Below are 21,853 nucleotides of genomic sequence, written 5' to 3' on the forward strand. Positions count from 1 at the left end.
CAATACAGTTGGAAGTCAAACAATGCAGGCTACAAACGTATTACAACTGGAGCAGACCAATCCTGTCTCCTGAAGGCATTGTCACGCTATGACCTTAGAGATCCTTTTTATGTCTCTATTTGGTTTGGTCAGGGTGTGATTTGGGGTGGGTATTCTATGTTCTATTATATGTATTTCTATGTTTGGCCGGGTAGGGTTCTCAATCAGGGACAGCTGTCTATCATTGTCTCCTATTGAGCCTTTTTTCCCACCTGTATTTGTGGGAAGTTGTCTTTGTTTGTTGGCACTATAGCCTTTAACTTCACGGTTGGTTTTTGGATTGTTTATTGTTTTTGTCGGCGTCATAATATTAAAAGGAATATGTACGCTCACCACGCTGCTCCTTGGTCCAGTTCATTCGACAGCCGTGACAGAACTTCCCACCCCCAAAGGACCAAGCAGCGTGGTGAAAGGCACTCCTGGACATGGGAGGAGATCCTGGATGGTAAGGGACCCTGGAGGCAGGCGGGAGAGTATTGCCGTCCAAGGGAGGAACTGGAGGCGGCTAAAGCAGAACGGATTGTGCTAGCTCTGCGCTTGAGACAGCCAATGCGCCTCCACGGCCCAGTGTATCCGGTGCCTCCAGTGATGATCCATGGCAAGAAGCCTCCAGTGATGATCCATGGCACGAAGCCTCCAGTGATGACCCATGGCAAGAAGCCTCCAGTGATGATCCATGGCACGAAGCCTCCAGTGATGATCCATGGCAAGAAGCCTCCAGTGATTATCCATGGCAAGTAGCCTCCAGTGATGAGCCATGGCAAGAAGCCTCCAGGGATGATCCATGGCAAGAAGCTTCCAGTTACGATCCATGGCAAGAAGCCACCAGTGATGATCCATGGCACGAAGCCTCCAGTGATGATCCATGGCACGAAGCCTCCAGTGATGATCCATGGCAAGAAGCCTCCAGTGATGATCCATGGATACACGCTGCACCGGCAGGATAGAACAGCACACTCCGGTAAGACAAGGGGGGGGGGGGGGGGGGGGGGTCTGTGCATATTTGTAAACAACAGCTGGTGCATGAAATCTAAGGAAGTCACTAGATTTTGCTCGCCTGAAGTAGAGTATAATGTGATAAATTGCCGGACACACTACTTGCCTAGAGAGTTCTCAGCTATACTTATCGTGGCTGTTTACAGTGGGGCAAAAAAGTATCTAGTCAGCCACCAATTGTTATCAGAAATAAAAGACACCTGTCCACAACCTCAAACAGTTACACTCCAAACTCCACTATGGCCAAGACCAAAGAGCTGTCAAAGGAAACCAGAAACAAAATTGTAGACCTGCACCAAGCTGGGAAGACTGAATCTGCAATAGGTAAGCAGCTTGGTTTGAAGAAATCAACTGTGGGAGCAATTATTAGGAAATGGAAGACATACAAGACCACTGATAATCTCCCTCGATCTGGGGCTCCACGCAGATCTCACCCCGTGGGGTCAAAATGATCACAAGAACGGTGAGCAAAAATCCCAGAACCACACGGGGGGACCTAGTGAATGACCTGCAGAGAGCTGGGACCAAAGTAACAAAGCCTACCATCAGTAAAACACTACGCCGCCAGAGACTCAAATCCTGCAGTGCCAGACGTGTCCGCCTGCTTAAGCCAGTACATGTCCAGGCCCGTCTGAAGTTTGCTAGAGAGCATTTGGATGATCCAGAAGAAGATTGGGAGAATGTCATATGGTCAGATGAAACCAAAATATAACTTTTTGGTAAAAACTAAACTCGTCGTGTTTGGAGGACAAAGAATGCTGAGTTGCATCCAAAGAACACCATACCTACTGTGAAGCATGGGGGTGGAAACATCATGCTTTGGGGCTGTTTTTCTGCAAAGGTACCAGGACGACTGATCCACGTAAAGGAAAGAATGAATGGGGCCATGTATCGTGAGATTTTGAGTGAAAACCTCCTTCCATCAGCAAGGTGATTGAAGATGAAACGTGGCTGGGTCTTTCAGCATGACAATGATCCCAAACACACCGCCCGGGCAACGAAGGAGTGGCTTCGTAAGAAGCATTTCAAGGTCCTGGAGTGGCCTAGCCAGTCTCCAGATCTCAACCCCATAGAAAATCTTTGGAAGGAGTTGAAAGTCTGTGTTGCCCAGCAACAGCCCCAAAACATCACTGCTCTAGAGGAGATCTCCATGGAGGAATGGGCCAAAATACCAGCAACAGTGTGTGAAAACCTTGTGAAGACTTACAGAAAACGTTTGACCTCTGTCATTGCCAACAAAGGGTATATAACAAAGTATCGAGATAAACTTTTGTTATTGACCAAATACTTATTTCCCACCATAATAATAATAATAATAATAATTTCCACCAGAGGGAAACAAATTCAAGATCACGTGTACTCCACACACAGAGACACGTACAAAGCTCTCCCTCGCCCTCCATTTGGTAAATCCGACCACAACTCTATCCTCCTGATTCTTGCTTACAAAAAAAAAATTAAAGCAGGAAGCACCAGTGACTCGGTCTATAAAAAAATGGTCAGATGAAGCAGAAGCTAAATCAGTTCTACAGGACTGTTTTGCTATCACAGCCTGGAACATGTTCCGGGATTCTTCCTGATGTCATTGAGGAATACACCACATCAGTCACTGGCTATATCAATAAGTTCATTGAGGATGTCGTCCCCACAGTGACTGTACGTACATACCCCAACCAGAAGCCATGGATTACAGGCAAAATTCGCACTGAGCTAAGTCCCGCTTTCAAGGTGCGGGACTCTAACCCGGAGACTTCCAAGAAATCCTGCTATGCCCTGCGACGAACCATCAAACTGGCAAAGCGTCAATACAGGGCTAAGATTGAATCATACTACACCGGCTCCGACACTCGTCGGATGTGGCAAGGCTTGCAAACTATTACAGACTACAAAGGGAAGCACAGCCGCAAGCTACCCAGTGACACGAGCCTACCAGATCAGCTAAATCACTTCGCTTCGAGGCAAGCAACACTGAGGCATACATGAGAGCATCAGCTGTTCCGGACGACTGTGTGATCACGCTCTCCATAGCTGACGTGAGTAAGACCTTTAAACAGGTCAACATTCACAAGGCTGTGGGGCCAGATGGATTACCAGGACGTGTGCTCCCGGCACGTGCTGACCAACTGGCAAGTGTCTTCACTGACATTTTCAACATGTCCCTGATTGAGTCTGTAATACCAACATACTTCAAGCAGACCACCATATTCCCTGTTCCCAAGAACACAAAGGCAACCTGCCTAAATGACTACAGACCCGTAGCACTCACACCTGTAGCCATGAAGTGATTTGAAAGGCTGGTCATGGCTCACATCAACACCATTATCCCAGAAACCCTAGACCCACTCCAATTTGCATACCGCCCAAACAGATCTACAGATGATGCAATCTCTATTGCACTCCACACTGCCCTTTCCCACCTGGACAAAAGGAACACCTATGTGAGAATGCTATTCATTGACTACAGCACGTAACCAAGACTAAGGAGATGGTTGTGGACTACAGGAAAAGGAGCACCGAGCACATCCCCATTCTCATCGAAGGGGCTGTAGTGGAGCAGGTTGAGAGCTTCAAATTCCTTTGTGTCCATATCAACAACAAACTAGAATGGACCAAACACACCAAGGCAGTTGTGAAGAGGGCACGACAAAGCCTATTCCCCCTCATGACACTAAAAAGATTTGGCATGGGTCCTGAGATCCTCAAAAGGTTCTACAGCTGCAACATCGAGAGCATCCTGACCGGTTGCATCACTGCCTGGTACGGCAATTGCTCGGCCTCCGACCGCAAGGCACTTCAGAGGGTAGTACGTACGGCCCAGTACATCACTGGGGCAAAGCTGCCTGCCATCCAGGACCTCGACACCAGGCGGTGTCAGAGGAAGGCCCTGAAAGGTCAAAGACCCCAGCCACTCCAGTCATAGACTGTTCTCTCTACTACCGCATAGCAAGCGGTACCGGAGTGCCAAGTCTAGGACAAAAAGGAATCTCAACAGTTTTTACCCCTAAGCCATAAGACTCCTGAACAGGTAACCAAATAGTTACCCGGACTATTTGCATTGTGTTCCCCCCAACCCATATTTTACGCTGCTGCTTCTCTCTGTTTATCTTATATGCATAGTCACTTTAACTATACATTCATGTACATACTACCTCAATTGGCCCGACCAACCAGTGCTCCCGCACATTGGCTAACTGGGCTATCTGCATTGTGTCCCACCACCCGCCAATCCCTGCTTTTACACTACTGCTACTCTCTGTTCATCATATATGCATAGTCACTTTAACCATACCCACATGTACATACTACATCAATAAGCCTGACTAACCGGTGTCTGTATATAGCCTTGCTACTGTTATTTTCAAATGTATTTTTACTGTTGTTTTATTTCTTTGCTTACCTACACACACACACACACATTTTTTTTTCACACTATTGGTTAGAGCCTGTAAGTAAGCATTTCACTGTAAGGTCTACTACACCTGTTGTATTCGGCGCATATGACAAATAAACTTTGATTTGATTTGTTGAGCAGCTATTTACTAAAATCAGGTGTGTTAAATTAGGGTTGGACTGAAAACCCACAGGAGGGTAGATCTCAAGGAAGAGGGTTGGGCAGCCCTGATTTACAAGATATATTCTTCAAGAATCAATTTTTTAAATTATCATTGTACATCACCTATGCATGGTCCTTGTGAGTGTGGTCAACCCCTGCTACACCACACAATAATCTAAATTTAACATAAAACTCACTGTTCACTTGCTAAGCACATGGTTTCAGCCGGCGGAGAGCATCAATTTACAGTGGATGCCATGTTAGATCCGGAAGCCACTTATTCTGGATATCTACAATGATGAGTATTATCAGTATCTCTAACCTCCTCTTTTCTAGATTGTGGTGAATTACAAGAAAACATGGAGGGGTCTTAAAGATTTTTTTAGAGCCCAGAGAAGACTGCCCTTCTCCTTAGGTTTTATTGCAAGGTCTCAAGTAGGCTAAGCAGTCTGCCCTGAACCAGCCATCTAAAGCTATCTTTAGCCCATGCAAGCAAGTGAATGGAAGTGCCCAACTTATCTTCACTGCTGTCATCAAGGCTGATGGTATTTTTAGGGGACAGCAGCAGCTGCAAAAGCATTTAACGTTCTTCCACGAACAATGACACTCGGGGTGTCTCAGGGTTGAACGCCACAGAGATTGGGGGACCGCTCTGGAGTGTAGAAAGGGCGCTGAGGGGGAAATACTCAAATTCTCTTTACTTTTCTTGGATGGGTCTGGCACAGGCCCGTCAATATGTACTAATAGATCACTTGGAAACTGTGAAAACAAAGCTCCACATTGGTTGATATTTGAGAGAAAGAACCCCAACCGGATTACAGTTGGTGTCGGGGAAAGAATCGACCAGTAAGTGACATTACTCAGCAGTTTGGAGGCGGGGAATATAGCCTCAGTGGCTTGAAGAAGAGTGCCAGTGCGGAATGTATGTTGACGGTCGCTCCTTGGGACCAAAGAGAGGTAGGTCATGTGAGGAGTACGTAGTGCAGATTCACTGGGGGCAAGGGTCCTTCCAATTAAACCAGATGAGTAAACACAAAGGTTAATCTCCTCTTAAACCCCCAGGGGGAATATTGAGACCACTTTCAATGTATTGTCCTCAATCATTTTTGTGGAACAGGTGGCTAACAGGGAAATAATTACTGGCACCTGCCATTGGAGGTGATAAAGTGTATATTACAAGTTCTGACTGATGAAAAGGTTTTTCAGCATATTGACGTGGCACAGGTTCAGGATGAGAGAAAGGGTTGAAAGGGTGACAGAATAGCGATGATTTTAGAGGTAAACCAGACTACCACACATTGTCATATTGGTTTCTAGTTATACGATTTAAGATTCAGTACATGTATCACCATATACTACTCTTATTATATGTGCCTTTGACTGTGTGTGTGTTGCATGTGTGTGTGCACACTGTGGCCCATGCAGTAAACTGGTGGACGCATTGACAAACATGGCTTGGGAAGCATTCTAGATTTGGCTCACCTTCCTTGAGACCCTAATCATGCATCAGAGCTTACAGAAAGCAAACATACACATTGAGCTTAAAGTGAATAAAGTCATAGCCTGACTAATAGATGGCTCCAATGTCCATCAGGGCAAACCTTCAACTGCTTCTACCAAAATTGAGAAGCCAAAAATATATATAATTGAGAGGACCAGGTTGTTCAATATGCCATAGCACTGTGAATGTAATTTATTTATGCTAGGGAATTGTTATTCCCTGCATTCTATTTATTGTGGAAAATGACAGAGAAAACCAATTTTAACAATGATATTTAGAGTATGAATTCTTGAATAAGAGTGCGGGTGTGATGAAGGCTTAGCATATTTTGACTGTAAGTTCTCTAGGGGTGTGAGCACTGTGAGTTAGATCTATGTTTGTGTGAGCACACGGGTTCCAGGGTGTGCTTTGTGATACCTGACACAGGCTCTCTCACAGGTCTTTATTTAGGGCATACTATATTAAGCACTTTCCCATTGAAATACAGCACCAGCTGTGCTGGCTATGTGTTGTGGTGGCTGCTGTTGCAATAGGACTAAAGTAAAGGCCGTTCACCCCTGAATGGCTAACTTGCGCCTCTGTCTTACACCCCCCCCCCCCCTGTAATTCAATTAACTCTAATAGTAATACCACCTAATCACCCAAAACACATCATGGATACTAAATGGTGCAATGTTTTAATGATACAAGTATTTTTTACACACACATTTTAGTGTTATAAGCTGTTATGCAGTCTCCACCCTGAGACAATATATACTATTCTGAACTAGTGTAGTTGTCCAAGTTCTTACGCTGTATTGTCCTTTTAGTTACATTTTAATTAAAAAAACAAAAATTGATTAAATAAATCATATTCTCGGCAATCTACACACAATGCCCCATAATGACAAAGCGAAAACAGTTTTTTTGAAATGCTTGCAAATGTATTTACATAAGTATTCAGCCCCTTTGCTATGAGACTCAAAATTGAGCTCAGGTGCATACTGTTTCCATTGATGTTTCTACAGCTTTATTGGAGAGAAAACCTAACAAGAACCTAATGGTCACTCTGACAGAGCTCTAGAGATCCTCTGTAAAGATGGAAGAACCTTCAAGAAGGACAACCATCTCTACAGTACTCCACCAATCAGGAATTTACGGATGAGTGGCCAGATGGAAGCCACTCCTCAGTAAAAGGCACATGATAGCCCACTTGGAGTTTGCCAAAAGGCACCCAAAGACTCTCAGAGCATGAGAAACAAGATTATCTGGTCTGATGAAACCAAGATTGAACTCTTTGGCCTGAATGCCAAGCTTCACATCTGGAGGAAACCTGGCACCATCCCTACGGTGAAACATGGTGGTGGCAGCATCATGCTGTGGGGATGTTTTTCAGCGGCAGGGACAGCAAGACTAGTCAGGATCGAGGCAAAGATGAGCGGAGCAAAGTACAGAGAGATCCTTGATGAAAACCTGCTCCAGAGCGCTCAGTACCTCAGACTGGAGCGAAGGTTCACCTTCCAACAGGACAATGACCCTAATCACACAGCCAAGATAACGTAGGAGTGGCATCAAGACAAGTCTCTGAATTTCCTTGAGTGGCCCAGCCAGAGCCTGGACTTGAACCCGTTCGAAGTCTCTGGAGAGACCTGAAAATAGCTAGGCAGCAACTGGTTTTTGCTTTGTCATTATGAAGTGTTGTGTGTAGATTGACTATGGAAAAAAACAATTTAATAAATTTTAGAATAAGGCTGTAACATAAAAAAAAAGTCAAGGGGTCTGAATACTTTCCAAATGCACTGTATATTCCTTGATTACCTGTTATAACATTGAGCCATTATACTTTCTTATAATTTTATTGTCTTACTATGTAATGTATAATCATGTAGTTGTATAGTCACAATCATATATGAAGTAAGACATAAGTAGTTCATATACTTATGGCACATCTTACAATGCATTTTTACTGCAGTATTATGGCAAATAGCTACCGTACCGTCCATTCTGTCATATTTTGCCACCCACTGAAATGCCATAATACAGATAATTTATCCTACAACGCATGTGAGCAGCTAAATGTGTACAAATGCATAATTATCAGTGGCCTAGGGTGGTCTAGTGGTCTAAGCCCCTGCCTCTGGGACACATATGTACTGCTGCAGCACGGGTTTGAATCAGGCCAACTACTATTTCAGCAGCTCTCGCCTCTAAATTTATTTTCTACTCAATAAACAATATATATAGGTGAGGAATGTCTCTGCCCCACTCCTTATAAATGCATATTTATCTAAGAATAGCAGAGGCTGCTTAGGTCAATGTGTCAGAATAGTTCAATGTTCCTGATTTAGCCTTCATATTTGAATAAATTACACAGCGCTCTTAACATTTTTTAAAATGAAAATTACGTAATTAACATGGGCATACCCAGAGAATGAATCAAAACACATTTGAAGAGTCTATACATTTTTTTATATGAAACAATTCCTAGTTATTTCTTTGTTCATTCCAGCTCCATTCCATCTTCAAAAGCAAATTATCAGATTGCAGCAACACACATAGACGCAGGATGTAGGGGTGCTGAAGTTGCTGCAGCCCCCCCTGAAATATTTGAATAAAATCAAATCTTAATAAATAAAATAAAATAAAAACATTCTTAAAAAAGTGCACTGGTCCTTTACTAGTCCTGTATTAGCGGACCGATATAGCCGTCTGTAACGCTGGCAAAAAACATAGGTATTCCAACACATTGTCTGCCAGGTATTGCATCATATTGTATCTTTCTGTTTCTTTTCTTTTAGAACCTTATACAGTACATAAGTGGGCAGCCCAACTCCAGTGAGGGAGCAACTGCATGCCGGTGGCCTGCCTATGGTGAGGTGAGGCTGGCAAACTAGCAGAGATGGATGTGTTTGGTGGTGCCCCACGTTTCCTGGCCTACCCTCGCCCCGTAGTAGTGCAGAGTGGCACTGATGCTGTCCTGAAGTGTCAGATCGGCGGGGACCCCAGGCCAGCGGTAATCTGGGAGCGAAACAACGAACAGATCCACCCAGAGGGTCGCTACCGTCTCTTCGAGGATGGTAATGTCTACAATCTCATAATTTCATTGGTGACCACAGAGGATAGCGGCCAGTACACATGCAAGGCCAAGAACAGCATCGGGGAAACATATGCCGCGGCGACCCTGAAGGTGGAGGGTGAGGCCCAAGAGATGGAGCTCCGGGAGGAGAACAAGCCTCGTTTCCTGATCAAGCCCCTCTCCACCCGGGTGGGCCGCGGCGAAGACGCCGTCTTCTCCTGTAAGCTGTGGGGAAACCCGCGGCCAGAGGTGGTCTGGGAAAAGGACGGGAGAAAACTCAATGAGATATTTGAGAGTACACATTTCAATGTGGGCTACCAGGACGGGGGATGGTTCCAGCTTAAAATCTTCAAGACTCGTGCACCCGACGGTGGAGTGTATACATGCAAGGCCAGAAATGAGTTTGGAGAGGGGCTGGCTGGAGCCGTGTTGCTCGTCGATGCAGGCCCGGGTCACGAGGAAGAGGGAAACCGCAACGGTTACACAAACGCCCACTGGAAAGGCCATCAAGGCAAACAGAGGAGTGGTAGGCAGCTGACCACACGGCTCAAAGACGACCCAGTGACCAACCAAGCCAAGCAAGTGAAAATGTTTGCCGTGACAGAGGGCAAGCATGCCAAATTCCGCTGCTTTGTGACTGGGAAGCCCAAACCAGAAATAATATGGAGGAAAGATGGCAGGCTGATCATGTCCGGAAGACGGTACCTGTTATATGAAGACAGGGAGGGTTACTTCACACTTAAAGTGCTGTATTGTAAGCAACAGGACAACGGGGTTTATGTTTGCGCTGCATCCAACACTGCAGGACAAACCCTCAGTGCTGTACATCTCTCTGTGAAAGGTAAGTCAAACTGGTATTTGTCCATTGCTACAGAGTTGGCTGTTAAAATACTTCAGTAGAGAACTAGAATGACTTTCATGGAACAATATAACATGTATAAAATATAACTCCATCCAGGTGTGTACATCTCCCCTTGACTTAATACCATATATAAGCCTTTTAACAGGTAATCAGCATTGCTAAATGAATACGCTAACAAGTCAATTAGCTGCATATGGCCAGTGTAATCAGCAGCCAAATCATTTGGCTCCTGCAAAGCAATTCAATCCCTAATCCACCAGAGGATTAATGATACGTCTTAATTATCTGAAACTTGAACAGAGATATTTCAAAGTACCTGACCTGGCCAAGCTCATCGACATGAAGTGGATTCCAACCGGTCCAATGTCTGCAAAGTCACTTAGGTTTTTAAAGGTCTGGGAGGGGGGATCCATGCGATCGAAGTCTCTAGAGGTGGGATCATGTTTCGCACATGGTGCAGAGAAAAGCACTGGTGGCAACATTGTATTGGAGCTAGGGCAGGCTAGAAAGCAACATTGTGTTAGAGCTATGGCAGGCTAGAAAGTATATGTTTACACACTGCTATCCTGGTAATGCAGATGGGTGTAGAGGTTTAAATAGGTGAATTTGTTAAGAGTCTTTCTTCAATTATTGGCTCATCAAGCTCTTTGTGGGTCAGATATAGTCTGCTAAATACACATATAATTCAAAGAGCAGTTCACATTCTTTCGTTTATAACTGGTACTGTCTGATGGTGTCAGTTACAAACAGTTTATTGCCTATCCAACGCCCCAAAGTGTTAATGGTCTTTCCATACCAACTGAATGAAGCCACTTGTCTCATATTATTCTTCTTAACTTGTTTGCTATATTGGTATTTACTATGAAATATATTTCAATTTACAGATTATAACATAGTTCTAGACCAAGGACACAGATTAAGTGCAGTTGTCAGCTATTTTTGGAATTTCACATGGACAGTATTTACACGAACAGTAGTGAGTGTTGTCTGAATTTAACAGGAGTTATTCCTAGTGTAAACCAGCACTATATAAAGTAACATCTTTACCATGTTTTAAAACTACAATTCAAATATTTAAACCAATAGAATAAATACAAATGAACATGATTTTCCACTGGCTACAGTCAAGACAGTTTTGGGGTAACATGTCTAAAACACCACATTATAGTGCACTAAAGTGATTTATCAAAAAATAACTAGTCTTGCTAAGTCAGTAGACTTTGTTCTGTGTCAGAGCTACCTCTTTACAATGTTATACTACTGTATTAGCTTTGAGGCCAGACATCTCTGATAAAAGGAACATATGAATTCCTTGTCTGAGTCATTTTTTCTTTTACCATGTCCTTCGATTGAGTCCTACGTAGGTGGCCGTTAACCCGTTTAATGGTATCCCTCCGTCTCCTTAATGTCAGAGCCGCCTGTGCGGTTTAAGCAGCCCCTCATTGATCTGGAGGTGTGGGAACGGGACCTGGCTGTTCTGGAGTGTGAGGTTCCTGAGGACTCTGTTCCCATCACATGGTATTTGGAGGACAGGCGGCTACAGCCAGGGGCCAAATATGGGATGGAAGAGTGGGGAACAAAACGACGACTCACTATTCGTGACATCGGAGTCGACGACGATGGGATTTATCTTTGCGAGATGGCGGATGGGGGGAGGAGTATTGCTGAGGTGGCAGTTAAAGGTAAATTCTGTATTTATATATACTACACACAATATCTGGACTGATACACACAGAAAGCCATCGTTAGCATGACATGGTTGGGGTGGATTTAGGAAATTCATGTAAGATCTGGTTGAGTTGAATGAACAAATTTGGCACGCTTACAGTTTGACGTCACACCACAGTACAGCGCAGTTATTTTTTCACAGCTATTGATGTCCTTACAAGTTACTCTGTCCCCTTGTAGGCACAATCGTGCGTAAGCTTCCACGTAAGGTGGATGTTTTGGAGGGGGAAAATGCTGCCTTCTGTGTTGAAGTGGAGGAGGAGGAAATGGACATACATTGGTACAAAGAGGGGACGGAGCTGCGTGAGACTCATCAGACCATCCTGAAGTCCTTTGGAAAAACTCACATTCTGGTTTTTGTCAACACAACGCCCCAGGATTCTGGCCTTGTGACCTTCTTTGTGGGAAGATCCAAAACCTCCTCTCAGCTGAGGGTAAAAGGTACAATACTTGTGGCATCTGTTTGGGATTAGATTTTGTAGGTGGTGAATTTGTCAGACAAAAGGGATAGAAATTGTGTTCCCAAGGTGGTCAAGCCTAATTCTACTGAATTCATATCCAATTTCACCAATATGAATATACATCCAAATATAAGAACATGTGCTAGCGTTTTATACATTACATACAGTATATAGTATATTCTGCTTTCAGCGGCCAGGCATAGCCCACCCAGCTGTCCAGTGGGTGTGCAAATCAACACAGAGCGTGCCAACGCTGCCCTCCTCTCATGGGTTCCGGCACAGGACACCCGGAAGAACCCCCCATCGGGTTACGTGTTGGAGAGGCAAGAGGTGGGCACCGGCTCTCAGGAGTGGCTGCAATGCTTGACCACCGACTCGGCCACCTCAGTGGAGATTCTTGGTGACAGCGTCCCCTGTGAGGCAGATTATCGCTTTCGCATATGCAGTGTCAACAAGTATGGCAGGAGCAACAATGTGGAGTTCCCAAGGGCAGTTCACCTGGGTAAGCAGAAGCCCTCCCAACTGAAAATCTGCTACATATACCTTTCGATTGGCACATTAGCGCCAAGCTGGATTCAAGCCAAACTGGACTAGATGGCAAAGCTTAATTTGCATTTCCATTGCTATATATTTTTTTACATTGCTAGCTAGCTAATGTAACACTTTAGCTAGCTAGGTATGCTAATGTTAATGGTGTAACATGATAGCCATTGCTAGTGTGATGTCTGTCAAAATAATTCACTACTGTAACTACTCCCATTCTGCTAGCTAGCCAAATGTTTAGCCAGCAAAACATTGGTTAGCATTATCATCTACTAGCATAATATTAAGCTAGTATTGGCTAACTATCATTCTTAGCATGCTAGCTATTCGGCAACTAGCTAACGATCCAAACCTGATCCCTAAAAGCTAGCTAGCTCAAATGACTGAACTGTGAGATAGTTTCAATGCTGTGCTCAGCAAACACCATTAGAACAAGTGTAGACAATCAGAAATCAAGCCGGCTTGAATGTGGAGCAGCTCTTAGCGGAAACAAAACCCTAAAGATACTTAACATTATAACCCTTTTGAAACCTGAGGGGTGACCGAATTTGAGTTTGAAGTAGAATGCAGAGCGTAATTGAGGTGTAATATTGCTATGTTTTTCAGTCCCTGTGACCAGAATACAAGCCCCACTGCAGGATGCCTTGGTGCCAGAAGGCCAGGATGCCTGCTTCTCAATTGAGCTCACTGCCTCAGTTATTGGCTCATGGTTCTTGAATGGCACTCAGCTTCTGGAGGACGACCGTTACTCCATGCGGCGGTCTCGAACGCACCAGTCCCTACGCATACAAGGGGTACGAGACACCGACAACGGGGCTGAGATCACATTCATTGCCTATGGAATACGAGATTCAGCAGCACTCTATATTCAAGGTACGTATTAATTACTGCCAAAAATTAGGTGTATGAGAAAAATGTCCTTTCTTACTCTATTGTACCAATTGAATTTTGGTCAAAGTGTTATAATTGTGATGAGAAAATGCTCATGATTTTTCTGAAATTTGCAGCTCCTCTAGTGAAGTTCACACCACTGTCAGAGATGGATCGTAATAAATTTGTTGAACTTGGCAACCCCATTGTACTCTACTGCGAGTTGTCAGACCCCGCAGTTCCAGTACACTGGTACAAGAATGGGGTGGAGGTACACACAGTCGAGGGTCTTCATATTCAGTCAGAAGGCACAATGAGGAGAATTGTCATCCAATCGTCAGAGTTCTCCCATTCCGGAGTGTATTGCTGTGATGCCATTGACGATGTCATAAGGTTCAACGTGGAAGTTGAGGGTGAGTGGCAAGTGGTTTCTGTTGAACTAATTTCTTCTGGCAAGGTTACTAACACATTTTCTTGTGACCTTCTGACCTGAAAGACTTCTGTTCCACAAGTATGTGTGAAATTTGATGATTGCACTTGAACATCACAAATCAAACATAAGATGAATGTAACACACAGACATAAAAAAACATCATAACATCTAAACACCCATAGCTCCACCTGTGAGGTTTTCAGCACTTCCAGAAGCTGAGAGGAACAAGTCCATTGAAGCAGGCTGCCCCATTGTACTACAATGTGAGCTCTCAGATCCAACTGCCCAGGTGTACTGGTACAAGGATGGAACAAAGCTCCTACCTCAAAGTGGAATGGAAATCCAGTCAGATGGCATCACAAGGACACTAGTTGTCCAGTCAGCAGAGATATTCTACTCTGGGTCGTACAGCTGCAAGACAAAGGGTGATGCCATCAAGTTCAATGTGGATGTCAAAGGTGAAAAAGTTTTATTTTGGGCTCTATGAAAAATTAACAAGCTCCCTCTTAACAAAGCTACTAACAATGATGGTCTTGTACTGTATGTTTTCTGTCGCTCTTTTTCTTGCTGCCTATTAACAATGAGCTTGATGATCATCCCTTCTTTTATTACAATACAATGCTTAACCTGCTTGATCTTCGATAATATTTTTTTTTTTAAACTGCCATTTTAAACTGACAAAAGTCATGAAATCTCTAATCAAACCAACAATGTAATTATGGATTACCATAATCTAAGACTTAAACATATCTATAGTTCCGCCTGTGAGGTTCTCAGTACTTCCAGAAGCTGAGAGGAACAAGGTCATTGAAGCAGGCTGCCCCATTGTACTGAAATGTGAGCTCTCAGATCCAACTGCCCAGGTCTACTGGTACAAAGATGGAATACAGCTCTTTTCAAACCATGAACTAGACATCCAATCAGAAGGCAACATGAGGACGTTGGTTGTTCAGTCAGCAGAACTGACTCACTCTGGCACTTACAGTTGTACCACAGTGGATGATACCATGGAGTTCCATGTGGATATCAAAGGTGATATTGCCCTTTCTGCCTTTGCTTTACATCCTTTAACAGTCGTGTCCTTTTCCAAATGCAACTAATAATCCCTGCTTTCTCTGTGTTCATGAACAAATAACTTTACAGAACAGAATACTGTATATAGCCTTGCTTCCTGTGCTCGATTGATTTGCAGTGCTGTGGCTATCTATTTACACATACTTGATGATCACTTTACTCATTTTGTATTCTCAAATCATTTGAAGCCACATCAAAGTGTATATACTGTATGACATACATTAAATATCTATCTCTATAATATGGTATTTCATTCATCCTCATTGCTAGCTGTGCCAGTGACCTTCTCAGCTATCTTTGATGTTGAGAAGACCAAGTCGGTTGAAGCAGGCTGCCCTTTTCAACTGCAATGTGAGGTTACAGATCCCACTGCCCAGGTCTACTGGTGCAAGGATGGAGAAAAGCTCCTCCCACAGACTGGAATGGACATCCAATCTAATGGCACCATGAGGAGGCTCATTGTCCAATCAGCAGAGGTCTTTCACTCAGGGCTGTACAACTGTGAAACTTCTGACGACACTCTCCAGTTTACTGTGGATATCAAAGGTGATTTGTGGCTTTTTGGTTCAAATCTCATACAGAGTAACCCTAGACAGTTTTGTGGAGATTAGATGCAACTAACATTGGTGGCTATTTGTGTTGTCTGTCTGTGGGGACTTACTTCTTCTTCTTAAATTAATTGAGAGACTTGCTTTTCATCTCATTAAATAAGGAAATATTTGTTGTTTGTCTACTGTTTGAAGCAATAGGTTTGCCTCTTTGAAACTGGTTTGAGAAATGACAGATTAGTCAGTTTGGGGAAGCTTTACTGTGAGCCCCCTCCCTCCCCCCAAATATTGTTAACTGCTGTAAATTCCACAATTATAACATGGATAATCATCTTTAGCTCCACCAGTGAAGTTCTTACCTTCACCAGAGGTTGTGAAGAGCCAGCCGTTTCAAGCAACCTGCCCCATTGAACTACCCTGTGAGATCTCAGACCCCATTGCCCAGGTGTCACGGCAGAAGGACAAAGTAGAGCTCATCTCTGACACTGGACCTTTCGAAATGGGGGGCATCAGGAGGAACCTGGTTGTCCAACCGGCACACCCCTCCAACTCTGGGGCGTATTATTGTGCTACAGCGGAAGATGTTGCCCCGTTAATTGTACAGAACCAAGGTGATTTTTGTCAAATGTTTGTTTTTCTCTAGTTTCAGTTGCGACTAACTCTCTTTCTGTAGCTTTTGGATTAATTGTCTTCTTACATGTTCTGAGCTAATACTTAAAAAGCTAGATGCTTTAGTGTTGATATTGTCTCTTTACATTAGCCATTTTATAACCACTCAAAATAATTCACACTGAATTATCCCTTCAATGATTACCTATAGCTCCGCCCATGACATACTTGGTTGCCCCTGAAGTTGAGAAGAACAAGTCCATAGAAGCAGGCCTCTCAATTGTACAACAGTTTGAGATTTCAGACCCCATTGCCCAGGTCTGCTGGGACAAAGATGGAACACAGATCTACCCACATAGTGGACATGACAGACAATCAAAGGGCAGCATAAGGACTTTGTTCATCCAACCAGATGACATGTCCTGTGGTGGGAGGTTTGACTGCCAAACAACTGGCGATACCACACAATTTAATGTGGCCATCAAAGGTGGTGCTCCACATAAACCCTTTTCTACTCCATATCAAAATCTGACAGAAGCATTTACATGGTTGAAGCTATCATCCAGCTTACTGTTTTCTCTGTGGCTTTGTTCAAACAGCAGAGCTGTCTCACCCTGGCAGTGAGAAGGGTGAGATATCTGATGAGTCTTCCCAATACACTATGGATATCAAAGGTGATATAATGCTATTTCAACATTAGCACTCTCCATTTTAACCCAACATATACATGCCACTAACAATGGTGGTGAATTAGCTAGTGTATTCCATCCTTCAAAGCATATAAAGACAGTAGTTTAAATGTGTTTCTTTTTGTGATCCTTTCACCCCCCAATCTCATCTGATTCCCTGCTATTTTGGCTTTTAATCAAACATCTGAATGGTCTGTGAGCGGCTGAATTTCTTCATACTAATTCATGTTAACTGTTTAGTATATCATATCGTCATTCTTAACAGAGTCAAACAACAATGACGCTTGTAACAAGCAGCTTTGCCATTCTTGATAGCACATCTTATGTCTTGCTCATCATCCAATCTTCACATTCCCTTTGCTGCCCAGAATCTGTACCTGTCTCAATGAGCCTTTATCACAAAATGTGAAAATGTTTGTACGAGTGGCTAAACAGGAATGAGTGATGTAGTGAACTGAGTTCTGTGTTAGGAAATGTACTGTTAGGTCTTATTTATCTTGTCTTTAGACCAGCTCTTAATCTGGTCGCCTCTCTTAATTGTTAACCTTTGTCATCGGTTTTCTCTTAACTCATCCATGCTAACACACAATGATGTGTAGTACCTTTAGAAAAGGATTTTTAAATAAGAGAAGGCACACAGAACATCAATTGAAAACCTTTCTCTGTGTGCACCACAATGCATATAGCTGCACCTGTGAGGGTCTCAGCTGACCAAGCGATTGAGAAGAACAAGTCCATTGAAGAGGTCTGCCCCGTTGAGGTTCACTGTGAGCCCTTAGACTCTACTGTCCAGATCCTCCACTACAAGTACGGTCAACATCTTCAAACATATGGAATATATTCCACGGAGACGCCAAGTCTCCAATCTGTGGAGCACTTTTCCATAGAGACACCAACTGTCCAATCAGCAGAACACTATTCAATGGAGACAGCAACTCTCCATTCACCAGAGCTCTTTGGCTCCATGGAGACAGCAACCTTCCAATCAGCAGAGCTATATGGCTCCATGCAGACACCAACTGTCCAATCAGCAGAACTCTATGGCTCCATGCAGACACCAACTGTCCAATCAGCAGAGCTCTATGGCACCATGCATACACCAACTGTCCAATCAGCAGAGCTCTATGGCACCATGCATACACCAACTCACCAATCAGCAGAGGTCTGTGGCTCCATGCAGACACTAACTCTCCAGTCTGCAGAGCTCTATGATTCTATGCAGACACAAACTCTTCAATCAGCAGAGCTCTATGACTCCATACATACACCAACTCACCAATCAGCAGAGGTCTGTGGCTCCATGCAGACACTAAATCTCCAGTCTGCAGAGCTCTATGATTCTATGCAGACACAAACTCTTCAATCAGCAGAGCTCTATGGCTCCATACATACACCAACTCACCAATCAGCAGAGGTCTGTGGCTCCATGCAGACACCAACTCTCCAGTCTGCAGAGCTCTATGATTCTATGCAGACACAAACTCTTCAATCAGCAGAGCTCTATGGCTCCATACATACACCAACTCACCAATCAGCAGAGGTATGTGGTTCCACGCAAACACCAACTTTCCACCCAACAGAGGTCTGTGGCTCAGTACAGACACCAACTCTCCAATCAGCAGAGCTCTGCTGCTCAATGAAGACACCAACTCTCCAATCAGCAGAGCTCTATACCTCCATGAAGACACCAACTCTTCAACCAGCAGAGCTCTATCAATTAGGAGAATGTGACAGTCAATTGGATGACGATGACATTGCATTTAAGGTGGATGTTGAAGGTGATTAAATATGGTTAGCTTTATCAAACAAAACAACTGACAGGCACAATGTTGACATTGTGTAAAAATCAACTGATTGCTATAAGTAATCTTTTACACTTGACAATTGCTACATTTACTCGTATTCAATTTATCTCATACTAAAATAATACTGAAAATTAGTCATTGTGATACTTTGAGCTTGGGTGCTTTATAACGATTTGTCTGATTATTCTATATGTAAGATTCAGTCACATTAACTTGTATTCATAGGTATCTCAGTCTAACCAAAAATATCCTCCCCTTAAATTGTATATATCAACTCTAATAAAACAATTAAGTTATACTTATATAGTAAACGTGACAGAATTAGTGAGATTTGCTTATTCATTTGAGATTCTTGAGAGTTATTGGCATGACTAATCTCTGTAGTGATATTTGCTCTTAAGATACTTGAGTCATTTTATTGTAGCACATATTTCTTAATGGTGATGCGATTCTCTCTTAATACTACTTCACACACCCCCAGCACCTCCTGTGAGGATCACAACACCTTGTGAAGCTGAGAGGAACAAGTCCGTTGCAGCAGGCGGTCCCATTGTCCTGCGTTGTGAGATATCAGACCCAAATGCACATGTTTCCTGGTACAAGGACGGAACGCTGCTACATGAAGAGAATGGACTAGAAATGCAATCAAAAGGTTCCATAAGGACATTGGATGTGGAATCTGCAAGGCTGTCTGATTCAGGGAGCTACAGCTGTAAGACAACAGATGATGCAATGCAGTTTCATGTGGATGTGAAAGGTAATCATTTTTTCAGTTTTTTTTGGACAGTTTAATAATTTACCAATGAAAGGATACAGTAATTAGACCTTTACAGATGTGTTAGGTCCAGGCTAATGGCTAGGCTTTAGTTTATCCCTGTGGTGTGCAAGAGACCTGGAATCGGTCACTACAGTGACATATAAAATCGTCTTCCTCAATTGTCTTCACGAAGACCTTGCTCCCGAGTGGCGCAGCTGTCTACGGCACTGCACCACAGTGCTAGAGGCGTCACTACAGTCCCTGGTTCGAATCCAGGCTGTGTCACATCCAGCCATGATTGGGAGTCCCATAGGGCAGCGCACAATTTGGCCGGGGTAGGCCGTTATTGTAAATAAGAATTTGTTCTTTACTGACTTACCTAGTTAAATAAAGGTTAAATAAAATAAAACATATAAAGTAAATGGACAGATGTAAACGTATGTAGAAGAGCACCATTTCAGACGTCAAATTGTAACCATGACAGTACCACAGTGTTAAATGCATAGTTTTCCGTTTTTTACCCCAATATGTTTTCTCAAATGGAGAGAAATCCTTTGACGACTTCAGAGCAATCCACCAATGGTATGTTATAGTGCTCATGTTAGCATATTGCTACTATTGGTATCCAATTGATTTGCATTGGTTCTCTAAAAACATCCTAAAACAGATCTTTCTTTATTCCAATTTATATCGGGATTATCGCAACAGAAGAAATAAAGTTATTTGAACAGAACTGTATCAAACCAAGATTTTATACTTACATTCCATGCTTTCTGCACTTCAAAGGACTTTCTGTAGAGCCTGTAAGGAAACGTAGCGTAGAAACGTATGATAATCATTGGAACCATTTCCATTCCAAAATCTTTAATTCCAAGTCAAATCTGTTTCTCACGGTATAAATTAGATTGAAGTATGTGTGATCTATTTTAAGATTTTTTTTGAGAAGTACGAACCAGTGAAAGCCAGTGCTAGCATTAGCACAACATAGTAATATGCTAAGATACATTGCATGTAAAAATGGTGGATTGATGTTGTCAAATAACTTCTCTTATTTTTTTGGTGACCAACATTTTCTTTGTTTTGTATTTTTTTGTTGGGGGGGTATAAACAACCTCCCAACAACACCACGTCTCATTATTTATAAATCGCATCATTGTCTTCCCAAGGGACTCCATAGCCAGCATAGCTGACCTAAATTGTAAATATAGAAAAAAAGATATGCCTGGTAATATGTGTCTTTCAAATATTGGAATATTCTCAAACCATTACTGTCCATGATATCAGCAAGGGGATAGAATCCACATTTGGACCATTGGGCGGACGCAAAAGGCCACCCTTCAGATCGCAAAGCTTTGTTGTGAAATATTTGAGAATGGGCAAGCCAGTTCCCAGTTACATTGTTATAAAATGTTGTGCCAAATATAAATTGTGCGCACAATAGTTTACATTATTTAAAGGATATATCAGCGAAGACCACCTCTTTCAAGGCAATAGGAGACACCATATGTCTCTCTATACTCAGCCACGTTGGGCGGAAGAATCATGTCTTAACAAATTTTGGATGAGACTAAATGCAATTTAAAGTTTGGAACAGATAGTTCTCCTACGTCTTTCCTTCTTTGCAAGTTTGTTCATTTTATCCGGCCCGATTACCTTGCAATATACATGTTTTAATCCGCACTATGGATTTTATCCCAATAGCCAGAAGGGGGAGTAAAGGGAAGCATTGAAATACAGAAATGTTGATGTCGCAATGTAGTATATTTGACAATAGATATTAGTCCATCTACTGAGGATGAATTTAATTGATTTGAGCGTTCTGTTAAAGTTCTGCCAGTGGTTTTATTGAAGTGAGGAAATATATCTATTCTCAAATATCTAAATTGGGAAACGATTGGGATTCCATAAGTAGAGATGGAGTCCTCCATCGGGGTCTCGAGAGGCAGTCAGGCAGATTTCGTTAGATTTATTTTAAAACTTGACATCGAACTGAATTTGTCTATGGTCTTCAGAGCTTTTGGGAGGGATTGAGATACATTGCCAGCATATAATGAGATTATGTGATCCATGGAATTGAGAGATGATGTTGTAATTTTTTCAGTTGTCGAATTGCCTTGGCCAGGGCTTCCATAGGCAATAAAAATAGCAGAGGTGAGATGGGATCACCTTGCCTACAACTTCTAGTTATTCTGAACGGAACAGAGCATTTATTGCCTGTTATGATTAGGGCTGAGGGATTGGCATATAGTATTTTAAATATATGAATGAAATTGGAGCCAATTCCCTTATGTTCCAAAACCAACCGAAGATATGACATTTTAGTCTATCAA

At 42.9% G+C, this 21,853-nt stretch overlaps 1 protein-coding gene across 35 annotated transcripts in view; it reads left to right on the forward strand.

Moving 5' to 3' along the window:
• The first annotated feature begins 4,811 nt into the window (after positions 1 to 4,811).
• LOC139380220 (obscurin like cytoskeletal adaptor 1b) overlaps positions 4,812 to 21,853 on the forward strand; it is a 75,131-nt gene continuing 58,089 nt past the window's right edge. For 3 of the 35 annotated variants that reach the window (XM_071122715.1, XM_071122721.1, XM_071122723.1), the window contains exons 1-15: positions 5,172 to 5,545; positions 8,867 to 9,985; positions 11,419 to 11,688; positions 11,915 to 12,175; positions 12,386 to 12,697; positions 13,345 to 13,611; positions 13,746 to 14,021; positions 14,224 to 14,499; positions 14,798 to 15,073; positions 15,386 to 15,661; positions 16,002 to 16,274; positions 16,484 to 16,759; positions 16,872 to 16,946; positions 17,648 to 18,739; positions 19,248 to 19,523. In XM_071122715.1, coding sequence (XP_070978816.1) covers positions 8,968 to 9,985; positions 11,419 to 11,688; positions 11,915 to 12,175; positions 12,386 to 12,697; positions 13,345 to 13,611; positions 13,746 to 14,021; positions 14,224 to 14,499; positions 14,798 to 15,073; positions 15,386 to 15,661; positions 16,002 to 16,274; positions 16,484 to 16,759; positions 16,872 to 16,946; positions 17,648 to 18,739; positions 19,248 to 19,523 — 5,224 coding nt within the window. In that variant the 5' untranslated portion in view covers positions 5,172 to 5,545; positions 8,867 to 8,967. Of the gene's footprint in view, positions 5,546 to 8,866; positions 9,986 to 11,418; positions 11,689 to 11,914; positions 12,176 to 12,385; positions 12,698 to 13,344; positions 13,612 to 13,745; positions 14,022 to 14,223; positions 14,500 to 14,797; positions 15,074 to 15,385; positions 15,662 to 16,001; positions 16,275 to 16,483; positions 16,760 to 16,871; positions 16,947 to 17,647; positions 18,740 to 19,247; positions 19,524 to 21,853 lie in introns of all 35 variants that reach the window. The other 32 variants (XM_071122733.1, XM_071122739.1, XM_071122744.1 and 29 more) reach the window with 22 other exon arrangements.

Source organism: Oncorhynchus clarkii, chromosome 22 (genome assembly GCF_045791955.1).
Source record: "Oncorhynchus clarkii lewisi isolate Uvic-CL-2024 chromosome 22, UVic_Ocla_1.0, whole genome shotgun sequence".
NCBI classification, from domain to species: Eukaryota; Metazoa; Chordata; class Actinopteri; order Salmoniformes; family Salmonidae; genus Oncorhynchus; species Oncorhynchus clarkii.